Source organism: Lethenteron reissneri, unplaced genomic scaffold (assembly GCF_015708825.2).
Source record: "Lethenteron reissneri isolate LAM-NWPU_2019-01 unplaced genomic scaffold, ASM1570882v1 scaffold_1405, whole genome shotgun sequence".
Taxonomy (NCBI): domain Eukaryota; kingdom Metazoa; phylum Chordata; class Hyperoartia; order Petromyzontiformes; family Petromyzontidae; genus Lethenteron; species Lethenteron reissneri.
In genome coordinates this window covers 147,555-169,629 of record NW_026891119.1, presented here as the reverse complement: position 1 = coordinate 169,629, position 22,075 = coordinate 147,555, and the positions used below count along the sequence as shown (strand labels likewise).

At 53.6% G+C, this 22,075-nt stretch overlaps 1 protein-coding gene and 1 non-coding gene across 2 annotated transcripts; both read right to left on the bottom strand.

Annotated features, from left to right (window-relative positions):
- Positions 1-3,136: 3,136 nt before the first annotated feature.
- Positions 3,137-20,066, bottom strand: LOC133362219 (neuronal cell adhesion molecule-like). The gene is made up of 14 exons (XM_061581153.1): positions 20,051-20,066; positions 17,215-17,320; positions 16,776-16,893; positions 16,634-16,715; positions 16,173-16,298; positions 14,245-14,412; positions 13,140-13,248; positions 12,312-12,541; positions 10,404-10,538; positions 9,539-9,682; positions 6,137-6,248; positions 5,462-5,628; positions 3,761-4,009; positions 3,137-3,273 (listed from the first exon to the last, which is right to left on the bottom strand). Exons 1-14 carry the CDS (start codon positions 20,064-20,066, stop codon positions 3,137-3,139), a joined length of 1,899 nt encoding a protein of 632 aa, XP_061437137.1.
- Positions 20,067-21,226: 1,160 nt separating this feature from the next.
- Positions 21,227-21,299, bottom strand: TRNAR-CCU (transfer RNA arginine (anticodon CCU)). The gene has a single exon. It is a non-coding gene; the product is annotated as a tRNA-Arg (tRNA).
- Between the last annotated feature and the right edge of the window lie 776 nt (positions 21,300-22,075).

Genomic DNA, 22,075 nt, shown 5'->3' with positions numbered 1-22,075 from the left:
GATGCATGAAAAAGTCAAGGTACAGACCCTGCAGGTGCCATGGGTTGACTGCTGTGCCAGGCTGGGTGCATGAGGAGGTCACGGGACAGACCCAGCAGGTGCCGTGGGTTGACTGCTGTGCCAGGCTAGGTGCATGAGAAAGTCACGGGACAGACCCTGCAGGTGCCATGGATTGACTGCTGTGCCAGGCTAGGTGCATGAGAAAGTCAAGGTACAGACCCTGCAGGTGCCATGGGTTGACTGCTGTGCCAGGCTAGATGCATGAAAAAGTCAAGGTACAGACCCTGCAGGTGCCATGGGTTGACTGCTGTGCCAGGCTGGGTGCATGAGGAGGTCACGGGACAGACCCAGCAGGTGCCGTGGGTTGACTGCTGTGCCAGGCTAGGTGCAGGAGGAGGTCACGGGACAGACCCAGCAGGTGCCGTGCTGTGCCAGGCTAGGTGCATGAGGAAGTCACGGGACAGACCCAGCAGGTGCCGTGGGTTGACTGCTGTGCCAGGCTAGGTGCATGAGGAGGAAGTCACGGGACAAACCCTGCAGGTGCCATGGGTTAACTGCTGTGCCAGGCTAGGTGCATGAGGAGGAAGTCACGGGACAGACCCTGCAGGTGCCGTGGGTTGACTGCTGTGCCATGCTAGGTGCATGAGCAAGTCACGGGAATGACCCAGCAGGTGCCATGAGTTGACTGCTGTTCCAGGATAGGTGCATGGGTCTGTGTGGTGAGTCTATGGATCTCTGTGTGGTAAGTCTATGGGTCTCTGTGTGGTGAGTCTATGGGTGTCTGTGTGGTGAGTCTGAGGGTCTCTGTGTGGTGAGTCTGTGGGTCTCTACGTGGTGAGTCTATGGGTCTTTGTGTGGTGAGTCTATGGGTATTTGTGTGGTGAGTCTATGGGTCTCTGTGTAGTGAGTCTATGGATCTCTGTATAGTGAGTCTATGGGTCTTTGTGTGGTGAGTCTATGGGTCTCTGTGTGGTGAGTCTGTGGGTCTCTGTGTGGTGAGTTTATGGGTCTCTGTGTGGTGAGTCTATGGATCTCTGTGTAGTGAGTCTATGGGTCTCTGTGTGGTGAGGCTGTGGGTCTCTGTGTAGTGGGTCTATGGATCTCTGTGTAGTGAGTCTATGGGTCTTTGTGTGATGAGTCTATGGGTCTCTGTGTGGTGAGTCTGTGGGTCTCTGTGTGGTGAGTCTATGGATCTCTGTGTGGTGAGTCTATGGATCTCTGTGTAGTGAGTCTATGGATCTCTGTGTAGTGAGTCTATGGGTCTTTGTGTGATGAGTCTATGGGTCTTTGTGTGGTGAGTCTGTGGGTCTCTGTGTGGTGAGTTTATGGGTCTCTGTGTGGTTAGTCTATGGGTCTCTGTGTAGTGAGTCTATGGATCTGTGTAGTGAGTCTATGGATCTCTGTGTAGTGAGTCTATGGGTCTCTGTGTAGTGAGTCTATGGGTCTCTGTGTAGTGAGTCTATGGGTCTCTGTGTAGTGAGTCTATGGGTCTCTGTGTGGTGAGTCTATGGGTCTCTGTGTAGTGAGTCTATGGATCTCTGTGTAGTGAGTCTATGGGTCTTTGTGTGGTGAGTCTATGGGTCTCTGTGTAGTGAGTCTATGGGTCTCTGTGTAGTGAGTCTATGGGTCTCTGTGTAGTGAGTCTATGGGTCTCTGTGTGGTGAGTCTATGGGTCTCTGTGTAGTGAGTCTATGGCTCTCTGTGTAGTGAGTCTATGGGTCTTTGTGTGGTGAGTCTATGGGTCTCTGTGTAGTGAGTCTGTGGGTCTCCACACCCTGGTCACGACAATATTTCGGGAAGCGTTCGAGTTTTCTCGTTTGGCTGTTGCTGTTGTTGTTGCTGTTGTTGTTGTTGCTGTTGTTGTTCCCAGTGAACGGATGAGGACAGAGCGCCTATCCAGAGTTTGAGATCCTGCGAATGGGAGAGAACGTCTCTGCTGAGCACAGGTACCGCACCACGGCAACTACACACACGTAGTAGGTGTTTACCCTTTATACTGGTACAAAAACTGACACCTTTATACAAGGCATCATGTTTGCAATAACCACAACACAAGCAGTCAAAATGCAAACAAATAGAAACAACTCTTTTGTGTTTTATCTCTCTCTCAAATTTAGCATTCTCAGGAAGAACGTAATCAACCAGGTGGGGTGTTGACTGTTATGTTATACTGGTAGGAACAAAGTGGACCAGCCTACAATAGATTATATCGTACGTCCGTTTTTCCGTCCGTCCGTCCGTGTAGCAACATCGCCCCCTACTGCAAACACTTGGCATGACCCTACAAAAACCTTTACTCAGTGACGCTTTCCTGGCTAAACAAGTGTAACATTCCCTTATAATTCCCTCAGATAGCTTTTAATTAAAACATTTCAATTAATGAGGCTTTCCTGGCTAAACAAGTGTAACATTCCCTTATAATTCCCTGAGATAGCTTTTAATTAAAACTTTGAAATTAAATAAAAAACTCACAGCGCCCTAAAGCCTACAGCTAGGCATAAAGCCTCGAACTACGCCTATCACTTTCCCTTCGTATCGTACCCCCGCATGTGTGCAAGGGATTTAATGTTTAACAATGTTACATTCCCTGATGCTTTTAAATAGAAACATTTAAATTTAAAGCTTTTACATAAATAATAAAAACATTTAAATTTAAAATTAACTCACGGCGGCCTAAAGCCTAGAGCTAGGCCTAAAGCCTAGAACTAGGCCTCGAACTCTATCTTCGTATCGTCCGATTCGGTGTAGCAACATCGCCCCCTACTGCAAACACTTGGCAGGACCCTACAAAAACCTTTAGACTCAGTGGGGCTTTCCTGGCTAAACAAGTGTAATAATACATTATGTTTATATTCTTTGGTTATTCGTTCCTACCAGCCCACCCCGCAGGGTCCTGTTCCGACTCTCTGTTGTATTACATTTCTAAGTATACTAGATTTGTGTTTCCATTTCATTTATACCTGATGACGATTGCTTGCGTTGCAGTCCAAACGTCGTATGCTAGTATTTAATTTATTATTTTCTCTTTATACGTCACTTTACCGAAAGAACCTGTACTGCCACGACGCTTGATTGATTGGTCACTCACGATGCCACTGCCGCTCACCAGGGGGCTCTGCTGCCGCCGCCGCCGCCTTCACAGGCACGCGGCGACCACTGCAAGCGTCACCAGCGGGAGCATTGCCGCCGCCACCACCACGACGCCCACCGTGGGGCTGACGAAGGGGCTCTGAGTCGTCGTGGCGACCGCCTCTTCTTCTGACGAGGAGCGGGCTGGGGGTGGGGGGTCGGGGGGTCACGGAGAGCAGAGAGAAATCCAGCAACGGCGAGCGTCGTAGTCGCCCGTGCCACGAGCGATGTGACTTTTCATCGATAATAAAAAACACTGGGACCGGACTCATTTCACTGCCTTGGTGACCCTCCTGGTTCGTCTTTCATAATCAGCGGCCACCATCGATCTACCTGATACACGAACCCCCCTGGAGACTAGACAAGCCATCGCCGCCATCTTGTGCACAGCGATCCAACTGGCTCCATTGAAGCTGTCCGGCAAATGAAAAACATCGTGGACTTTTCCCACAAATCTCACTTGCGATTGCGCAAGGAAATCGACGCAACCGCAGGGAGAGAGACACGCGGACAACAAACGTACAGGCATCGTCAGGGTCAGGATCGAACCCGCAAACTCCTGCGCATCGGGCGAGGTAGTTAACATTTTGGCGTCGCTGCGATCGTGGCGGGAGGGAGGAGAGGAACTCACCGTCGTCAGCGCTGGCACCTCCACCGCTGCCTGGCGGCGTGCATGCCGACGCTGTGCTCACGCCGTAGAAGCACTGCCGAGTGGTTGTGGTGGTGGTGGTGCTATCGGCGGTCGTGGCGTCGGTTGCGGCGGTGGTGGTGATGTAGTCCCAGAGGCCTGTGTCCCCGCCCTGCGGCGTGCGTGGTGTGGCGCTGGGCCGTGCCGGGTCACCGCGTGACACCGCTCCCGGCTCCGAGCTGCTGCTGGCGACTGTGGGGGGACAGTTACCAATGGGAAGGGGAGACAGCGGCGAGCGATTGGCAAAGCAGCCTGAATGTTTATAACCGACAAAGATGCTGCGTTAGCGGGGGGATCCACGTGTCTTTGCGAGCGAGAGAAGGGAGGGAGGGCATGGACGTGGCCGAGACGACCTCTGCTGGACCCATAGACTCATCACACAGAGACCCATAGACTCATGAGTCTATGGGTCTCTGTGTGGTGAGTCTGGGTCTGTGTAAGTCTATGGGTCTCTGTGTGATGAGTCTATGGGTCTGTGTGAGTCTATGGGTCTCTGTGTGATGAGTCTATGGGTCTCTGTGTGGTGAGTCTGGGTCTGTGTAAGTCTATGGGCCTCTGTGTGATGAGTCTATGGGTCTCTGTGTGATGAGTCTATGGCTCTGTGTGAGTCTATGGGTCTCTGTGTGATGAGTCTATGGGTCTCTGTGTGATGAGTCTATGGGTCTCTGTGTGATGAGTCTATGGGTCTCTGTGTGATGAGTCTGTGGGTCTCTGTGTGGTGAGTCTGTGGGTCTCTGTGTGGTGAGTCTGTGGGTCTCTGTGTGGTGAGTCTGTGGGTCTCTGTGTGGTGAGTCTGTGGGTCTCTGCATGATGAGTCTATGGGTCTGTGTGAGTCTATCGGTCTCAGTGTGATGAGTCTATGGGTCTCTGTGTGATGAGTCTATGGGTCTGTGTGAGTCTATGGGTCTCTGTGTGATGAGTCTGTGGGTTTCGGTGTGATGAGTCTATGGGTCTGTGTGAGTCTATCGGTCTCTGTGTGATGAGTCTATGTGTCTCTGTGTGATGAGTCTATGGGTCTCTGTGTGATGAGTCTATGGGTCTCTGTGTGATGAGTCTATGGGTCTCTGTGTGATGAGTCTGTGGGTCTCTGTGTGGTGAGTCTGTGGGTCTCTGTGTGATGAGTCTGTGGGTCTCTGTGTGGTGAGTCTGTGGGTCTCTGTGTGGTGAGTCTGTGGGTCTCTGCATGATGAGTCTATGGGTCTGTGTGAGTCTATGGGTCTCTGTGTGATGAGTCTGTGGGTTTCGGTGTGATGAGTCTATGGGTCTGTGTGAGTCTATCGGTCTCTGTGTGATGAGTCTATGTGTCTCTGTGTGATGAGTCTATGGGTCTCTGTGTGATGAGTCTATGGGTCTCTGTGTGATGAGTCTATGGGTCTCTGTGTGATGAGTCTATGGGTCTGTGTGAGTCTATCGGTCTCAGTGTGATGAGTCTATGGGTCTCTGTGTGATGAGTCTATGGGTCTCTGCATGATGAGTCTATGGGTCTGTGTGAGTCTATCGGTCTCAGTGTGACGAGTCTATGGGTCTCTGTGTGATGAGTCTATGGGTCTGTGTGAGTCTATGGGTCTCTGTGTGGTGAGTCTATGGTTCTGTGTGAGTCTATCGGTCTCGTTGTGATGAGTCTATCGGTCTCGGTGTGCAAACCTTCGACGTAGAGGCGTGCCTGGAGCTGCTGGTGGTGCAGCTTGTTGACTGCGTAGCAGGTGTACGTGTCGGAGTCGGCAGGCGACAGGTCCGAGATGAGCAGCGTGCCGTTGGCGAAGGTTTGGTGGCGCTCGCTCGCCAGGGATGCGCCGTGGTCGCCCTGGAACCTGGCGGTGCGCGGCGTAAGCAAAGAGGGGGGGGGGGGGGAGGGAGTCTTGAGTGTTGTACACAGTGAAACTGCTGTGTGTGTGTGTTGTACACTCACACACAGCAGTTTCACTGTGTGCGTTGTACACACACACACAGCAGTTTCACTGTGTGTGTTGTACACACACACACAGCAGTTTCACTGTGTGTGTTGTACACACACACACAGCAGTTTCACTGTGTGTGTCACACACACATACAGCAGTTCTTCATCTGCGGACAGCTGCTTGCGTTGTGGCCGAAACGTCGTGAGAATTGTATTTTATTATGTTCTATTTTTATAATTTTATTATTTCCCTTCTACGTGATGACTTTACCGAAAGAACCAAGAAGATGAATCCCTGCAGTCACGAAAGCTTTAAATCAGTATTAGGGTTAGAGAATTACCAGTATGAACTACACTACGTCATCCTTGACAGTGTTTAGTTCATGGAGGCAGTAAAGTAGCCGGGCCAGCGTCGGTCTCACCACAGGATGTTGGGACGTGGCAACCCAAACACGGCACATTCTAAGTACGCGGCCTGTCCCTCTGTGGCCGTGTACAGCCTGTCCGGCTTCGACAGCATCCGTGGGGCCACGGCTGTGGGAGAGGTGGGGGGGGGCAGAGACAGGGGGAGGGAGGGTTGCTGAGTTAGAGGAATGTTGTAGTAGGTTTTAACCCTTTTAAACTGGTACAAAACTGACACCTTTATTCAAGGCATCATGTTTGCAATAACCACAACACAAGTAGTCAAAAAAGCAAACAAAAAGAAGTAACTCTAATAATGATAATAATATGCACTGTCCTTGATACAACTCAAACACAGTGCAATATCAGAGTATTGAGAGCTCTAAGTAAGCATTTACACTATGAGATCTCTTTTACCAGTGGTACGCCTTCTGGTGTCATCTAGTCCAACACCAATGGGGACTAGGCTCTAAAGAAAGCTGTCTCGGGTGTGGACCAATCAACATCAAAGACAGTGCATATTATTATCATTATCAGAATTGCTTCTTTTTGTTTGCTTTTTTGACTACTTGTGTTGTGGTTATTGCAAACATGATGCCTTGAATAAAGGTGTCAGTTTTGTACCAGTTTAAAAGGGTAAAAATCTACTACTATATTTTGCCACTGCTAAAAGAGATCTCACAGTGTAGAGGAATGTTGTGGAACCACAGCAGAGATGCCACCAGGTGAAGCAGGAGGAGATCTTGGGGGGTGGTGGTGGCAGGAGTTGACGAGGGAAGCTTCAGGAGGGAAGTGAGAGAGAGAGACAGGAGATTGGAGAATGAGGAGCGGAGGGAGACACTGAGTGGTTATCCCTCCACGGAACACAGGAGGTGGAATGTGGAGGGGGAGGGAGGAGAGGGAGGATTTGAAGGGGGGAGCAACACGAGGAGAAGCAAGACAGATGTTTACCGAGAGGACTCACACAGAGACCCACAGACTCACATAGAGACCCACAGACTCACACAGAGACCCATATACACACACTGAGACACATCTATATATATAAAATCGTGCATGTCTGTCTGTCTGTGTATGTGTGTGTGGATTTCGGACCATACGCACTTTCATTGGACGGCGGTTGCCCCTGGCAACAGCTAACGACGCCTTCGCCGCTTTCATTGGACGGCGGTTGCCCCTGGCAACGAGTAGCAACTTTTCGCCGCGGGGTGGACGCCATTTTTAATAGCGCGGGGGGGGGGGGGACCGGCACCCGTACCCAGCGTTCGCCAGGTGGGAAAATCAGGCAAGGCGTGAGGCTCTGCACGGTGCTAGGCCTCGACACCCAACACGCCACTCTGAGGTAAATTCATACAAATTTCACGTCCTCTACAGAGTGGCGAGGGAGGCAGAGTGGCGAGTGAGGGACTCAGCCTCAAAACGAGTAACTGGTGTGGCGTATTAACATCGCCACTGGGGAGACAAAGGCGGCCGGGCGTGGTGGATACAAGTCCCGGGCAAAGCCGGGTCATGACTATGTGTGTATGTGTTTATGTGTATGTCTGTGTGTCTGTATGTATGTGTGTATGTATGTGTCTGTATGTGTTTGTGTGTATGTATGTGTGTGTCTGTATGTATGTGTGTGTGTATTGTGTATGTTTGTGTGTATGTATGTGTGTGTTTGTATGTATGTGTATGTCTGTGTGTATGCATGTGTGTGTATGTGTGTGTATGTGTTTGTGTGTATGTGCGTGTATGTATGTGTGTGTATGTGTGTGTCTGCAGCAAGCGCGTGTATGTGTACCTATGGACGCGCGCGCGTGTGTTGTGTAGGGGGAACGGTAGTGTAGTGCTTAGCGTGCTGCCTGTGTCTGTGTGTGTGTGTGTCTGTCTATGTGTCTGTGTGTGTGTGTCTGTGTGTGTGCGCGTGTGTTGTGTAGGGGGAACGGTAGTGTAGTGCTTAGCGTGCTGCCTGTGTCTGTGTGTCTGTGTGTGTGTGTGTCTGTGTGTCTGTGTGTGTGTGTCTGTGTGTGTGTCTGTGTGTGTGCGCGTGTGTTGTGTAGGGGGAACGGTAGTGTAGTGCTTAGCGTGCTGCCTGTGTGTGTGTGTGTCTGTCTGTGTGTCTGTGTGTGTGTGTCTGTGTGTGTGTCTGTGTGTGTGCGTGTGTGGTGTGTGGGGAGCGGTAGTGTAGTGGTTAGCGTGCTGTCTGTGTGTCTGTGTGTCTGTGTGTGTGTGTCTGTGTGTGTGTCTGTGTGTCTGTCTGTGTGTCTGTGTGTGTGTGTCTGTGTGTGTGTCTGTGTGTGTGCGCGTGTGTTGTGTAGGGGGAACGGTAGTGTAGTGCTTAGCGTGCTGCCTGTGTCTGTGTGTGTGTGTCTGTGTGTGTGTCTGTGTGTGTGTCTGTGTGTGTGTCTGTGTGTGTGTCTGTGTGTGTGCGTGTGTGGTGTGTAGGGGGAACGGTAGTGTAGTGCTTAGCGTGCTGCCTGTGTGTGTGTCTGTGTGTGTCTGTGTGTGTGTGTCTGTGTGTGTGTGTCTGTGTGTGTGTGTCTGTGTGTGTGTCTGTGTGTGTGTCTGTGTGTGTGCGTGTGTGGTGTGTGGGGAGCGGTAGTGTAGTGGTTAGCGTGCTGTCTGTGTGTCTGTGTGTGTGTGTCTGTCTGTGTGTCTGTGTGTGTGTGTCTGTGTGTGTGTCTGTGTGTGTGCGTGTGTGGTGTGTGGGGAGCGGTAGTGTAGTGGTTAGCGTGCTGTCTGTGTGTCTGTGTGTCTGTCTGTGTCTGTCTGTGTGTGTCTGCGTGTGTCTGTGTGTGTGTCTGTGTGTGTGTCTGTGCGTCTGTGTGTGTGAGGAGCGGTGGGTGTAGTGGTTAACGCTACGCTGCGCTACCAACCCGGCGAACCGAGTTCGATTCCCGCTCATGGCCACCACCAGTCAAGATTATTTGAACCTCCCATAGGTCGACTCAGCCTCAAACGAGTAACTGGTGTGGCGTATTAACATCGCCACTGGGGAGACAAAGGCGGCCGGCCGTGGTGGATACAAGTCCCGGGCGAAGCCGGGTAGTACAGCTAGTAGACTTACACAGACACAGACACTCATAGACTCACACAGAGACCCAGAGACTCACACACAAACTCACACAGAGATCCACACTCACACAGAGACCCAGAGACTCACACAGAGACCCATAGACTCACACAGAGAACCATAGACTCACACATAGACCCATAGACTCACCACACAGAGACCCACAGACTCACACAGAGACCCACAGACTCACACAGAGACCCACAGACTCACATAGAGACCCACAGACTCACCACACAGAGACCCACAGACTCACCACACAGAGACCGACAGACTCACCACACAGAGACCCACAGATTCGCACAGAGACTCAGTCGTCCTTCCCCCGCACCTCCGACCGTCATAGTTGGCTACGTGCGGCTCTCACCCAGAACGTTGACGTAGGCGTTGGCCAGGATGGTGCCGTGACGGTTGGAGGCCTGGCACTGGTACACGCCGGTGTCTTCCTCCCGCAGCCGGGTCAGCGTCAGGAAGTTGCGGTCCACCCGCCGGTCCGGCACCGCGGGGGCTTCTGCTCCGTGGCACGGCGGCACGACGCCCGGCACGGTTTGGCGCGGTCTCGGCGCACGATGCGGAACGATTTTAACCACGATGTGGAATGGTCCTGAGCGCGATTTGGCATTGTTTGGCAGGATGCATTTAGCGCAACGCGGCGTGATCCGGCTCACTTCGCTACGTCCTGTGGGTGAGCGTGCGACTGGCTGGGTGAGGGCGTGCACATTGCGGGCAAGTGAGCGGGCGAGTGAGCGGACGAGTGAGCGGGCGAGTGAGTGGGCAGGTGAGCGGGCGGGTGAGCGGGCGAGTGAGCGGACGAGTGAGCGGGCGAGTGAGCGGGCGGGTGAGCGGGCGGGTGAGCGGGCGAGTGAGCGGGCCAGTGAGCGGGCGAGTGAGCGGGCGAGTGAGCGGGCGGGTGAGTGGGCGGGTGAGCGGGCGGGTGAGCGGGCGAGTGAACGGACGAGTGAGCGGGCGGGTGAGCGGGCGAGTGAGCGGGCGAGTGAGCGGGCGAGTGAGCGGATGAGTGAGCGGGCGAGTGAGTGGGCGAGTGAGCGGGCGACTGGTTGACCGAGCGTGTGATTTTACCGCGATCGGTCGACCGAGCGATCGGCTGACGAGCGTGTGCACGTGCACGTCGGTGGACAAGCGGGCGAGCGAGCGTGCGATCGATCCGCGAGTGAGCGGGCGGGGCGAGTGGGCGAGCGAGACTGACCCCCCCCCCCCCCCCCGCGTCTCACCGTCGATGGGCACACCGTTGAGGAACCAGCGGATGGTCGGTGCGGGGATTCCGCTTGCGAAGCACGTGAGCTTGGCGCTGTCCCCCGGCGCGTAGCTGCGGCTCTCTGGCAGCGGAGCGAACCAGTGCGGCTTCGCTGCAGAGGGCGGGAGGGGGGGGGGCGGGGGGGGAGGAGGAGGGGGAGCGAGGGGAGGAGGAGGAGGGGGGAGGAGGAAAAGGGGGTAAGGAGGAGGAGAGGGGGGAGGAGGAGGCAGGGGGGAGGAGGAGGGGGGGAGGAGGGGGGGGAGGAGGAGGAGGGGGGGAGGAGGAGGGGGGGGAGGAGGGAGGGGGGAGGAGGAGGAGGGAGGAAGAGGAGGAGGGGGGGCGGAGGGGACAGGGGGGGAGGAGGGGTTAGACAATGTCCCTTGCTTGTCAACTAGACATCACACATGTGTGGTTACCAGGCAGGTCCACTGAGCTACGTAGCTCACAGGCGGACCGGCTCTCGGACGAACAAACCCACGTGACTTTCACACGGCACCAGCAAGTGTCGCGCGGCACCAGCGAGTGTCAAGGCAGAACCAGACAGGGGGGTGGGTGGGTGGGGGGGGGGTCCCCACCTGCGATAGGGAAAGGCGGCTGATGGAAATGAACAAAGCGAGGTGTCAGTCACCATCGGTGTGGCCGGCTTCCTATAGACAGGGACCACCACCCCAGCAGCAGCAGCACCACCAGACAGCGGAGGGAGAATGGAGGCAGACCCCCGGCTGTGAATGGGAACTCGAGGTTGTTGCCGGGTTCGTAGCGGAGTGGCGCTAACACCTGAGCCACCACTCCGCCACGCGCACACACGCACACACACGCACACACACACACACGCACACACACACACGCACACACACGCACGCAGGCAGGCACACGCACGCAGGCACACGCACACGCACGCACACACACACACGCACACACACACACGCAGGCAGGCACACGCACGCAGGCACACGCACACGCATGCACACACACACGCAGGCGCACACACACACACGCAGGCACACACGCAGGCACACGTACGCACACACACACAGGCACACACGCAGGCACACACGCAGGCACACGCACACACACGCACGCAGACACAGGCACGCACACACACGCACGCAGACACACGCACGCACACACACACACACGCACGCACACACGTAGGCACACACACAGGCACGCACACACGCAGGCACACACACACGCAGGCACACACACATACACACAGGCACACGCACGCACACATACACAGGCACACACACACAGGCACACAGACACACACACAGGCACACACAGACACACACAGGCGCACACGCACACAGGCACACAGACACACACACACAGGCACACACACACACAGACACACACAGGCACACGCACGCAGGCACACGCACGCACACACATACACACGCACGCACACACAGGTGAACACAGACACACGCAGGCACACACAGGTGCACACAGGCACACATACACACACAGGCACAAACACACACAGGCACGCACATAGACACACACACACGCACACACACAGGCACACACACAGGCACACACACAGGCACACACATGCACGCACACGCACAGACGCAGGCACACACACAGGCACACGCACGCACACGCACGCACACGCACGCACACACACACGCACGCACACAGGCGCACGCACACGCACACGCAGGCACACGCACGCACACGCACGCACGCACACACGCAGGCACACACACAGGCGCACGGACGCACACACGCAGGCACACGCAGGCACACGCACGCACAGGTGCACACAGACACAGGCACACAGACACACACACAGGCACAAACACACACACACAGACACACACACAGGCGCAAACACACACACACACACAGGTGCACACACACACACACAGGCGCACACCTTCCACGGTGACCGTGACGGTGTGCAGCGCCACGCCCTCGCTGTTGACGGCGCGGCACTGGTAGCTGCCGCCGTGTGACAGCGTCGCGTTGCGGATGGCCAGCGTCGTGCCGGGGTCGTGCCGGCCTCGTGCCGGAGCCGTGCCGGGGGGTGCGGCGAGGGGGGCGGCTTCCTCATCCGACGACAACAACATCCCACCCCACTTGCTCCAGCTCACCTCCGGCGTGGGGCTACGCACACACACACAGGGAACGCACACGCACACACACGCGCGCACGTGTGTGTGTGTGTGTGCACGTGTGTGTGTGTCAGTTGACCCGTGGCACCTGCTGGGTCTGCCCCGTGACCTCCTGCCAGCGGGCGTTCGACACTTCACGTGGTAGCCTCAAGGCGCACATGGCCTGGCGCAAGTGACGTCAACGCCACTTAGTGGCGAATGGCGGTTGTTGTTGTGTTGCACTTGTGTGTGTGTGTAGATGTGTGTGTGCGTGTGTGTGGGGAGCGGTAGTGTAGTGGTTAGCGCGCTGCGCTACGAACCCGGCGACACGAGTTCGATTCCCGCTCACGGCCAACACCAACAGTGACGATTATCTGAACCGGTACCGGGCCTCCCCTAGGTCGACTCAGCCTTAAATGAGTACCTGGTGCGGTGTGTAAACATCGCCACTGGGGAGACAAAGGCAGTCGGGCGTGGTTGCTGGCCACCCACCCCCTCGTGTGCCGTTCCGGCCTTCGTAGGTGCTTGCTAACAGCACTTGCCCCTACAGTCTGTTAAGGCTATACGGGGGGTCTTTGTCTTGTGCGTGTGCATGCAGTGTGTGTACGTACAGGCCTCGTGTGATGCACGTCAACAGCAGCGTCTCCCCGGTGAGCACCACCTTGCTGCTCGACTCCCCCGCGGGCTCCACGAACACCGGCCGGCTTTTTGACGGACGCTCTGCGTGTGCATCATCCGGGGAGCGGTGGCACAGTGGCTAGCGTCTACACTGCGCTACAAAAGCTGGCCATGAGGCGAGTTTGATTCCCGCCGTAGGGCAACACCGGTGACGGTTATGTGAACACGCGCATACGTACACGCACACGCACACACGTACACACACGTACACACACGTACACACACACACACGTACACACACACACGCACACACACACGTCCACACACACACGTCCACGCACACACACATGTCCACACACGCACACACACACACGTACACACACACACGTCCACACACACACACATCTACATGCACACACACACACGTACACACGCACACGCACACACACACGTACACACACACACGTACACACACACACACACGTACATACACGTACACACACGTACACACACACACGTCCACGCACACACACGCACACGTCCACACACACACGTACACACACACACACACGTCCACGCACACACACGCACACACACGTCCACACACGCACGTACACACACACGCACACACACACGTACACGCACACACACACGTACGCACACACACACACACACGTACACACACACACACGTCCACGCACACACACACACGTCCACGCACACACACACGCACACACACACACGCACACACACGCACACACACACACGTACACACACACACGGACACACACACGTACACACACACACGTACACACACACGCACACGTCCACGCACACACACACGGCCACACAGACACACACACGTCCACGCACGCACACACACACGTCCACGCACACACACACGCGTCCACGCACACACGCACACACACACGTCCACGCACACACGTCCACGCACACACACACACGTCCACGCACACACACGTACACACACACACGTCCACACACGCACACACGTACACACACACGCACACACGTACACACACACGCACACGTCCATGCACGCACTTCCCGGCGTTTGCCACCGCTGCCGCCACTCACTGCGTGTGACGACCAGCCGTAGCGGCTGCTTGTAGCGGATGGTGCCCGTGTGCGGGTAGCGAGCGTGGCACACGTAGTCACCCTCGTCGCCGGGGAGCACATTGGCGAAATGCAGGTCACCCTCCGGACCCTGCGTCACTCGCCCATCCAGCGGCACTTTCTCCACGGCTGCGGCGGCGGCGGTGGTGGTGGTGGTGGTGGCGGCGGTGGTGGTGGTGGTGGTGGCGGTGGTGGTGGTGGCGGCGGTGGTGGTGGTGGTGGTGGTGGCGGTGGTGGTGGTGGTGGTGGTGGCGGTGGTGGTGGTGGTGGCGGTGGTGGCGGTGGTGGTGGTGGTGGTGGCGGTGGTGGTGGCGGTGGTGGCGGCGGAGGTGGTGGTGATGGCGGTGGTGGTGGTGGTGGTGGTGGCGGTGGTGGTGGTGGCGGTTGTGGTGGTGGTGGCGGTGGTGGTGGTGGCGGTGGTGGTGGTGGCGGCGGTGGTGGCGGTGGTGGTGGCGGTGGTGGTGGGCAGTCTGAGGGGCGGCGGGAGGAGGGATTGAGGAGATCGGAATCGTTGTACAGGCAGCAACAATGTTCCACACTGCCCACCAGGGATTATTTGTATGTCTGTCGTGCATAAATAAATATATAATACAAACAGCTCTTTGATTGGTGGAGACCTACTGCCGGGTATAGGAGAGGGGAGGGGCCTAAGGAAGGGGGGGGTCAGGGGAGGGCCTAAGGGGGGAGGGGCGAGGTAGTTAGCATCTCATAGCCACCGTGATGATGATGATGAGAGAGAGACACAGACCTCCTGCACACCAGGCGAGGTAGTCAACATCTCATAGCCAGCGTGGTACTCACAGCTGCAACATCTCATAGCCAGCGTGGTACTCACAGCTGTAACATCTCATAGCCAGCGCAGTACTCACAGCTGTAACATCTCATAGCCAGCGTGGTACTCACAGCTGTAACATCTCATGGCCAGCGTGGTACTCACAGCTGTGACATCTCATAGCCACCGTGGTACTCACAGCTGTGACATCTCATAGCCAGCGTGGTACTCACAGCTGTGACATCTCATAGCCAGCGTGGTACTCACAGCTGTAACATCTCATAGCCAGCGTGGTACTCACAGCTGTGACATCTCATAGCCAGTGCGGTACTCGCAGCTGTGACATCTCATAGCCAGCGTGGTACTCACAGCTGTGACATCTCATAGCCAGCGTGGTACTCACAGCTGCTACATCTCATAGCCAGCGTGGTACTCACAGCTGCGACATCTCATAGCCAGCGTGGTACTCACAGCTGCTACATCTCATAGCCAGCGCGGTACTCACAGCTGTGACATCTCATAGCCAGCGTGGTACTCACAGCTGTAACATCTCATAGCCAGCGTGGTACTCACAGCTGTGACATCTCATAGCCAGCGCGGTACTCACAGCTGTGACATCTCATAGCCAGCGTGGTACTCACAGCTGTGACATCTCATAGCCAGCGTGGTACTCACAGCTGCAACATCTCATAGCCAGCGTGGTACTCACAGCTGCTACATCTCATAGCCAGCGTGGTACTCACAGCTGTGACATCTCATAGCCAGCGTGGTACTCACAGCTGTGACATCTCATAGGCAGCGTGGTACTCACAGCTGCCACATCTCATAGCCAGCGTGGTACTCACAGCTGTGACATCTCATAGCCAGCGTGGTACTCACAGCTGTGACATCTCATAGCCAGCGTGGTACTCACAGCTGTAACATCTCATAGCCAGCGTGGTACTCACAGCTGTGACATCTCATAGGCAGCGTGGTACTCACAGCTGCCATGTCTCATAGCCAGCGTGGTACTCACAGCTGTGACATCTCATAGCCAGCGTGGTACTCACAGCTGCAACATCTCATAGCCAGCGTGGTACTCACAGCTGCAACATCTCATAGCCAGCATGGTACTCACAGCTGTCCAGCCAGAAGACGGTGGGAGGAGGGAAGCCGTGGGGAGGAGGGCGGCAGTGCAGAACGGCCGGGGAGCCCACGGCGGCCATGACGGGCGCCAGCTGCTCACGCGGCCACCGCGGGGCACCTGCAGGGTACAGACAAAGTCTCCCCGTGTAGCCTTCGCAGGGCGTCGGGGCAAGTGCTGCCAGCGAGTTGGTGGTCAGCACCGGGCCGCCTTTGTCTCCCCGATGGTGACGTGTTTACATGGCGCATTAGGTACGCGTTTGAGGCTGAGTCGACCTAGGGGAGGGCCCAGGACGGGTTCAGCACTTTGTGTGTGGGGAGTGGTGGTGCAGCGGTTAGCGCCCTGTGTGTGTGTGTGTGTGTGAGTGGGGAGTGGTGGTGCAGCGGTTAGCACACCCTGTGTGTGTGTGAGTGAGTGAGTAGTTGACGGTGCGAGCGTGCCCCCCCCCCACTCACGCGCCAGCCTCACGGTGATGTCGTTGCTGAGCGCCGTGCCCGCCCGGTTCCCCGCCCAGCAGCGGTAGACCCCCTGGTAGCGCTGCACCGCCGCGGTGACGTCACCGTCACCGTCACCGCCACCGTCACCACCGGACTCCGCCGCCGCCGCCGCCACCGCCGCCAAGTCGACGGTGAAGGTCCCCGAGCCATCCCCACGGCGCCGCACGTGGGGGTCACTGTCGGGGTCAAAGCTGCCCCCGTCCTTGCTCCACCAGAAGCTGCAGCACAGGCGGGGAGGGGGGAGGGGGGGGGGAGTGGGGGGGGGGGGAGGGAGGGAGGGGGAGGGGGGGTAGGGAGGGGAGGGGGGAGGGAGGGGGGAGGGAGGGAGGGGAGGGGGAGGGAGGGGAGGGAGGAGGGGGGAGGAGGGGGGAGGGAGGAGGAGGGGAGGTGGGGATGGGATGGAGGGAAGGGAGGGAGGAGGAAGGGAGAGAGTTAATTCGGGATGGAGGGAGGAAGGGGGGTAGGGAGATGGGGAGGGGGGGTAAGTCGGGAGTGAGGGGAGATGGAGTGAGGGATGGATGGAGGAGTGTGCAGCGTACATGGGCGCTGGGTTGCCGCGTGCTTCACACTGCAGCACCATGTTGTCACGTGGGTCGACGATGTAGTCCTCGCGCGATTGCCACGTGATGGACGGGGGCTGGGTGACTGCGAGAGACCAACGGGTCAACAACAAAGTTGAGTTGATGGACTTTGGTGGATGAGTGATGGGTGTAGTTTCAAGTTTCAAGTTCATGTAGTGGGTGTAGAGCCCTGTGAGACATTCGGCTCTTGAATCGGGTGCAACCGCAACAAACAAAAAACAAAAACACGAACAAAAAACATCTTAAAGTGACGATGTGACTGAGTGCTAAAAGCAAATCCAAGAAGAGACAGCAAAATATTGCAGAAAAATCACCGTACACCAACGCTGTGTGCAAACATCCCAGTGGGATGCAAGTCAAACAACAACAGTCTAACTCTGTACTACAACAAACAAACATGGCCAAACCAAAGAACTTTTCGAAAATCACCAAAATAAAGCCATGAAAGCAATGCAACAGTGCAGGTCATAGGAACTGTGACGGAGTTTTCACAATAAACGATGTAAACAACATGTACCACCAAACCCTGCAGCCACAGCTGGCTGCATGGGTCACTCCACAACAGCAGGAGGAGCATCAGTCGGAGTGTCAACATTTTTCAATGTACCTTTAAGATCAGCACACTAAATCAAAACACAGATCATACTTTGCAGCGATCATCCAGAGCGAAACATTGTATTTTAGGCCACTAAATTGCAGTGGCAGTTAGGGGTGTACAACTCCTCTAGAGCAGTTTTGAGTGAAGATCTCATAGGTAGAGATTCAAATTGCAGTTTATTGGCGACAGCATTCCAGACCCTGGGGGCATCAATAGCAAAGGCCCTTCCTCCAGTGTTTGTACGGCAATAGGGAATGTGAAGCTGGTAAATGAGCGAAGACCTTAGGTGTTTCGATTTAAAGCTTTCGTGACTGCAGGGATTCATCTTATTGGTTAAACGCAAGCAGCCGTCCTCAGGTGAAGACCAGGTCTGTCGGGGAGACAGCATCTGACGCTGTCTCCCCGACAGACCTGGTCTTCTGCTTGCGTTGTGGCCGAAACGTCGTGAGAATTATTTTACTATGTTTTATTTTTATTATTTTATTATTTCCCTTTTACGTGACTTTACCGAAAGAACCAAGAAGATGAATCCCTGCAGTCACGAAAGCTTTACATCGAAATTACATTTTTAATTTTTATTATTAAAAACATAAAATATTTTATTTTCATTATTTTATTATTTCCCTTCTACGTGACTTTACCGAAAGAATCAAGAAGATGGACCTTAGGTGCTGTAGGGGGGGGGTATCAGCTGCTTAACGGGAGGGGGGGGTGTTTGCTACTCACGGTCAAGGGGCAGGACGAGGGGCTGCTCACAAAGAGCGCCGAGCTGCAGCAGCAGCAGCAGAGACGCCACCACGAGGTGGGGGGCGGCGGTGGTGGTGGAGAAAGAAGACGCCATCGGGGTGGGGGGGGGGGCTTCCTTCACTTGGCTAGGAGGGGAGGAGAAGAGGGAGGGGAGGGAGAGGGGAGGGAGGAAGGGAGGGGTGGGAGGGAGGTGAGAGAGGGGTGGGAGGGAGGGGAGAAGGGAGGTGAGAGAGGGGGGGGAGGGATAGAGGGAGAGAGGGGTGGGAGGGAGGGAGGGAAGGGAGAGGGGAGGGGTGGAAGGGAGGGAGGGGTGGGAGGGAGGTGAGAGAGGGGTGGGAGGGAGGGGGGGAGGGAGGAAGGGGAGGAGGGAGGGAGGGGAGGGAGAGAGGGGTGGGAGGGAGGGAGGTGAGAGAGGGGTGGGAGGGAGGGGGGGAGGGGACGAGGGATAGAGGGAGAGAGGGGGTGGGAGGGAGAGAGGGAGGGAGTGGTGGGAGGGGAGGAGGGAGGGAGGTGAGAGAGGGGTGGGGGGAAACGTCCGGCCAGCAGCCTGGGCATCTTCCGCGCTCTGGTCGGAGCCAGGGTGTGGCTGGAGTTCCGCCATGCGCGGCTGACCCACGCCGTGCCGGCCTTCAAGGAGCAGTGGGCGATGGAGGAGGCCGTGTGCTCCGTGGCAGATGACGGGGAGCTCTGCATGCTGTTATGAGCTACCCGTCGGAGGCCATAGGACTGCGAGGGGGGCGGCGTAAATAACGAGAGAGTGAGCGAGAGAATGAGCGAGAGAGAGAGCGAGTGAGAGAGAGCGAGAGAGCGAGCAAGCGAGAGAGTGAGCGAGAGAGCGAGCGAGAGAGCGAGCGAGAGAGCGAGTGAGCGAGAGAGCGAGCGAGCGAGGGCAACATAAAGCCCCGTTTAAAAAAAAAAAAAAAAAAAATTACGAAATGATGACCGAAACAAAGTGCCGAATACACCGAGCATCTTCTTGTTTCCACTGATCGTAAAAAAAAAAAAGAGAGAGGGGTGGGAGGGAGGGGGGGAGGGAGGGGAGGAGGGAGGGAGGGGTGGGAGGGAGGGGGGAGGAGCAAGAGGGAGGGGGGAGGGAGTAGGAGAGGGAGGGGCGGCAGGAGGGGGAAGGATGGGAGGGAGATTTGGGGGTCTTACAATGGAACATCTGTGACGTGTTGTTTGTCTACTAAAAGCCATCCAGGCAGCGAATTTCAGTCACGTAGGGGAAAATAAATAGTAATAAATAAATTATAGAATGATAGAAATTATAGAAATAAAATTATTATAATATTATTTTATATTATTTAATTTCTATAATTTTTCCCATCATTTTATTATTTAATATTTATTTTTTATTTTTCCCTGACTTTACCGAAAAAACCTAAGAGTATGAATCCTTGCAGTCACGAATGCTTCAAATCTAGAAGCATTGAGGTGTTTTAGAAATACAGATGAAGGTCTTCATTCCGGTGAGCTATCAAGTTCTTTTACACAAACGCCGAGGAAGGTCACGGGGTCAGGACATGAGAACATTCAGTACAAAAGCACGATAAGTGAAGGAAAGGTGGACAAATCACTTGTAAAAAATTAACCCGTGAAAACAAAGTTTTTCACTATAAATCCTTTATATGCGTGGCATCGGTTTTATTTTATTATTCATTTCTGTTTTTCGTGAGTAAGAGTTTCATTTTTATCACATTGGTATTTTAAATTAAATATAAGGGAAGTCGTATATAAGGATTATAAGGTTTTCAGTTTTTGTATGATTGTTTATATTGTACATTTTTGTTGTTTTCTTGAATAATTTTCTGTATTTAGGAAAAATATATGATTGTGTTAGTGAAATTTATTTCCCTAAAAAGTGGAAAATTTTGGAAAAAATGTTTCACGAAAATAAATTGTCACACACAACGAGTCTGTGTGCAAAATATCAGCTCGATTGGATCACGGGAAGTGGGTTAAAAAACGACCGAAAGATTTGCACGGTCGTAAGCAAGCAAGTGAACTTAATATAAAGGATTTAATAATAATAGAAATGGATATGTATTTTCCCCTTTTATTCTCTGCTTTATCAATGTTGATAATTGTCACCAAAGTACACTGTTTAAAACTCTTATTCTTAGGTTTTTTCGGTAAAGTCACGTAGGTAAAAGATTAAAATTAATGAAAGTAAAAAAAAGTAAAATTTTACTTTTATTAATTTTAATGTTTTACCTACGTGAATTTACCTAAAAAACCTAAGAATATGAATCCTTGCAGTCACGAAAGCTTCAAATCTAGAATGTTTAAAGCTCTCTTGATTAGAAGCTTTCGTGACTTCAGGAATCCATACTCTTTGGTTCTTTCGGTAAATTCACGTAGGTGTAAAATAAAATAAATCACGACGTTTCGGGCTCAACACAAGCGTCCATCATCAACACAAGCATCCATCATCATCACAAGCGTCCATCATCATCACCTGATGATGGGCACTAGACCGACGTAACTTTACCGAAAGCACCAAAGAGTATAACTGAACACTGTTTTAAAACTCTCTTCTATAGGCACAGCGCCATTTTGGCTTTTCATTATCAGATTCGTTAACTTGGCATTTTGATTTTACAAAATGAACTGCTTTTTCTCAGCAACCCCAGGTGGGACTCGAACCCACAATCCCTGGCTTAGGAGGCCAGTGCCTTGTCCATTAGGCCACTGGGGCTACATGTAGCATGATGAAAACCTGGCTTATGTACAGACTTCGTAAATAAACTCACAATTAAAAAATATATGTTTTTCCCCTTTCGTCCCCTCTGTTTTATTCATGTTGATAATAGTTTTTTTCCTAAAAAGTGGAAAATTTTGGAATTTTTTTTCACGAAAATAAATTGTCACGCACAACGAGTCTGTGTGCAAAATGTCAGCTCGATTGGATCACGGGAAGTGGTTTAAAAAACGACTGAAAGATTTGCACGGTCCTAAGCGCGCAAGCAAGTGAACTTAATATAAAGGATTTAAAAATACGTCAATTTTCTTTGAGATTTGAAGCTTTCGTAACTGCAAGGATTCATACTCTTAGGTTTTTTCGGTAAAGTCACGTAGGAAAAAAATAAGAAAAATATTATAATAAATGAAAAATAACTAAATTACATCACAATTGAGTTATTTTTCGTTTATTGTAATTTTATAACTTTTCTTACCTACGTAGTTTTACCGAAAAAAACCTAAGAGTATATCAATTATCTGTATACCGATTAAATCTAGTTTAGTTGTATCTGTATATGGATAACACGTAGTTTAGCTGTATCTGTATATCGATAAACAATATCGTGTTTTCATGTTATCTGTATATAGATAACGAATTAGTTAAGTTGAATAAGTATTTATAAATACATGTAAATGATGGTTTTACCTTTCCTCTACTTTGCGTGGCGGTGACACTGATTCTGCCGAGTTGTTGAACTCAGCAGCAGCAGAAGGAGCAGTGCAGATGGAGGG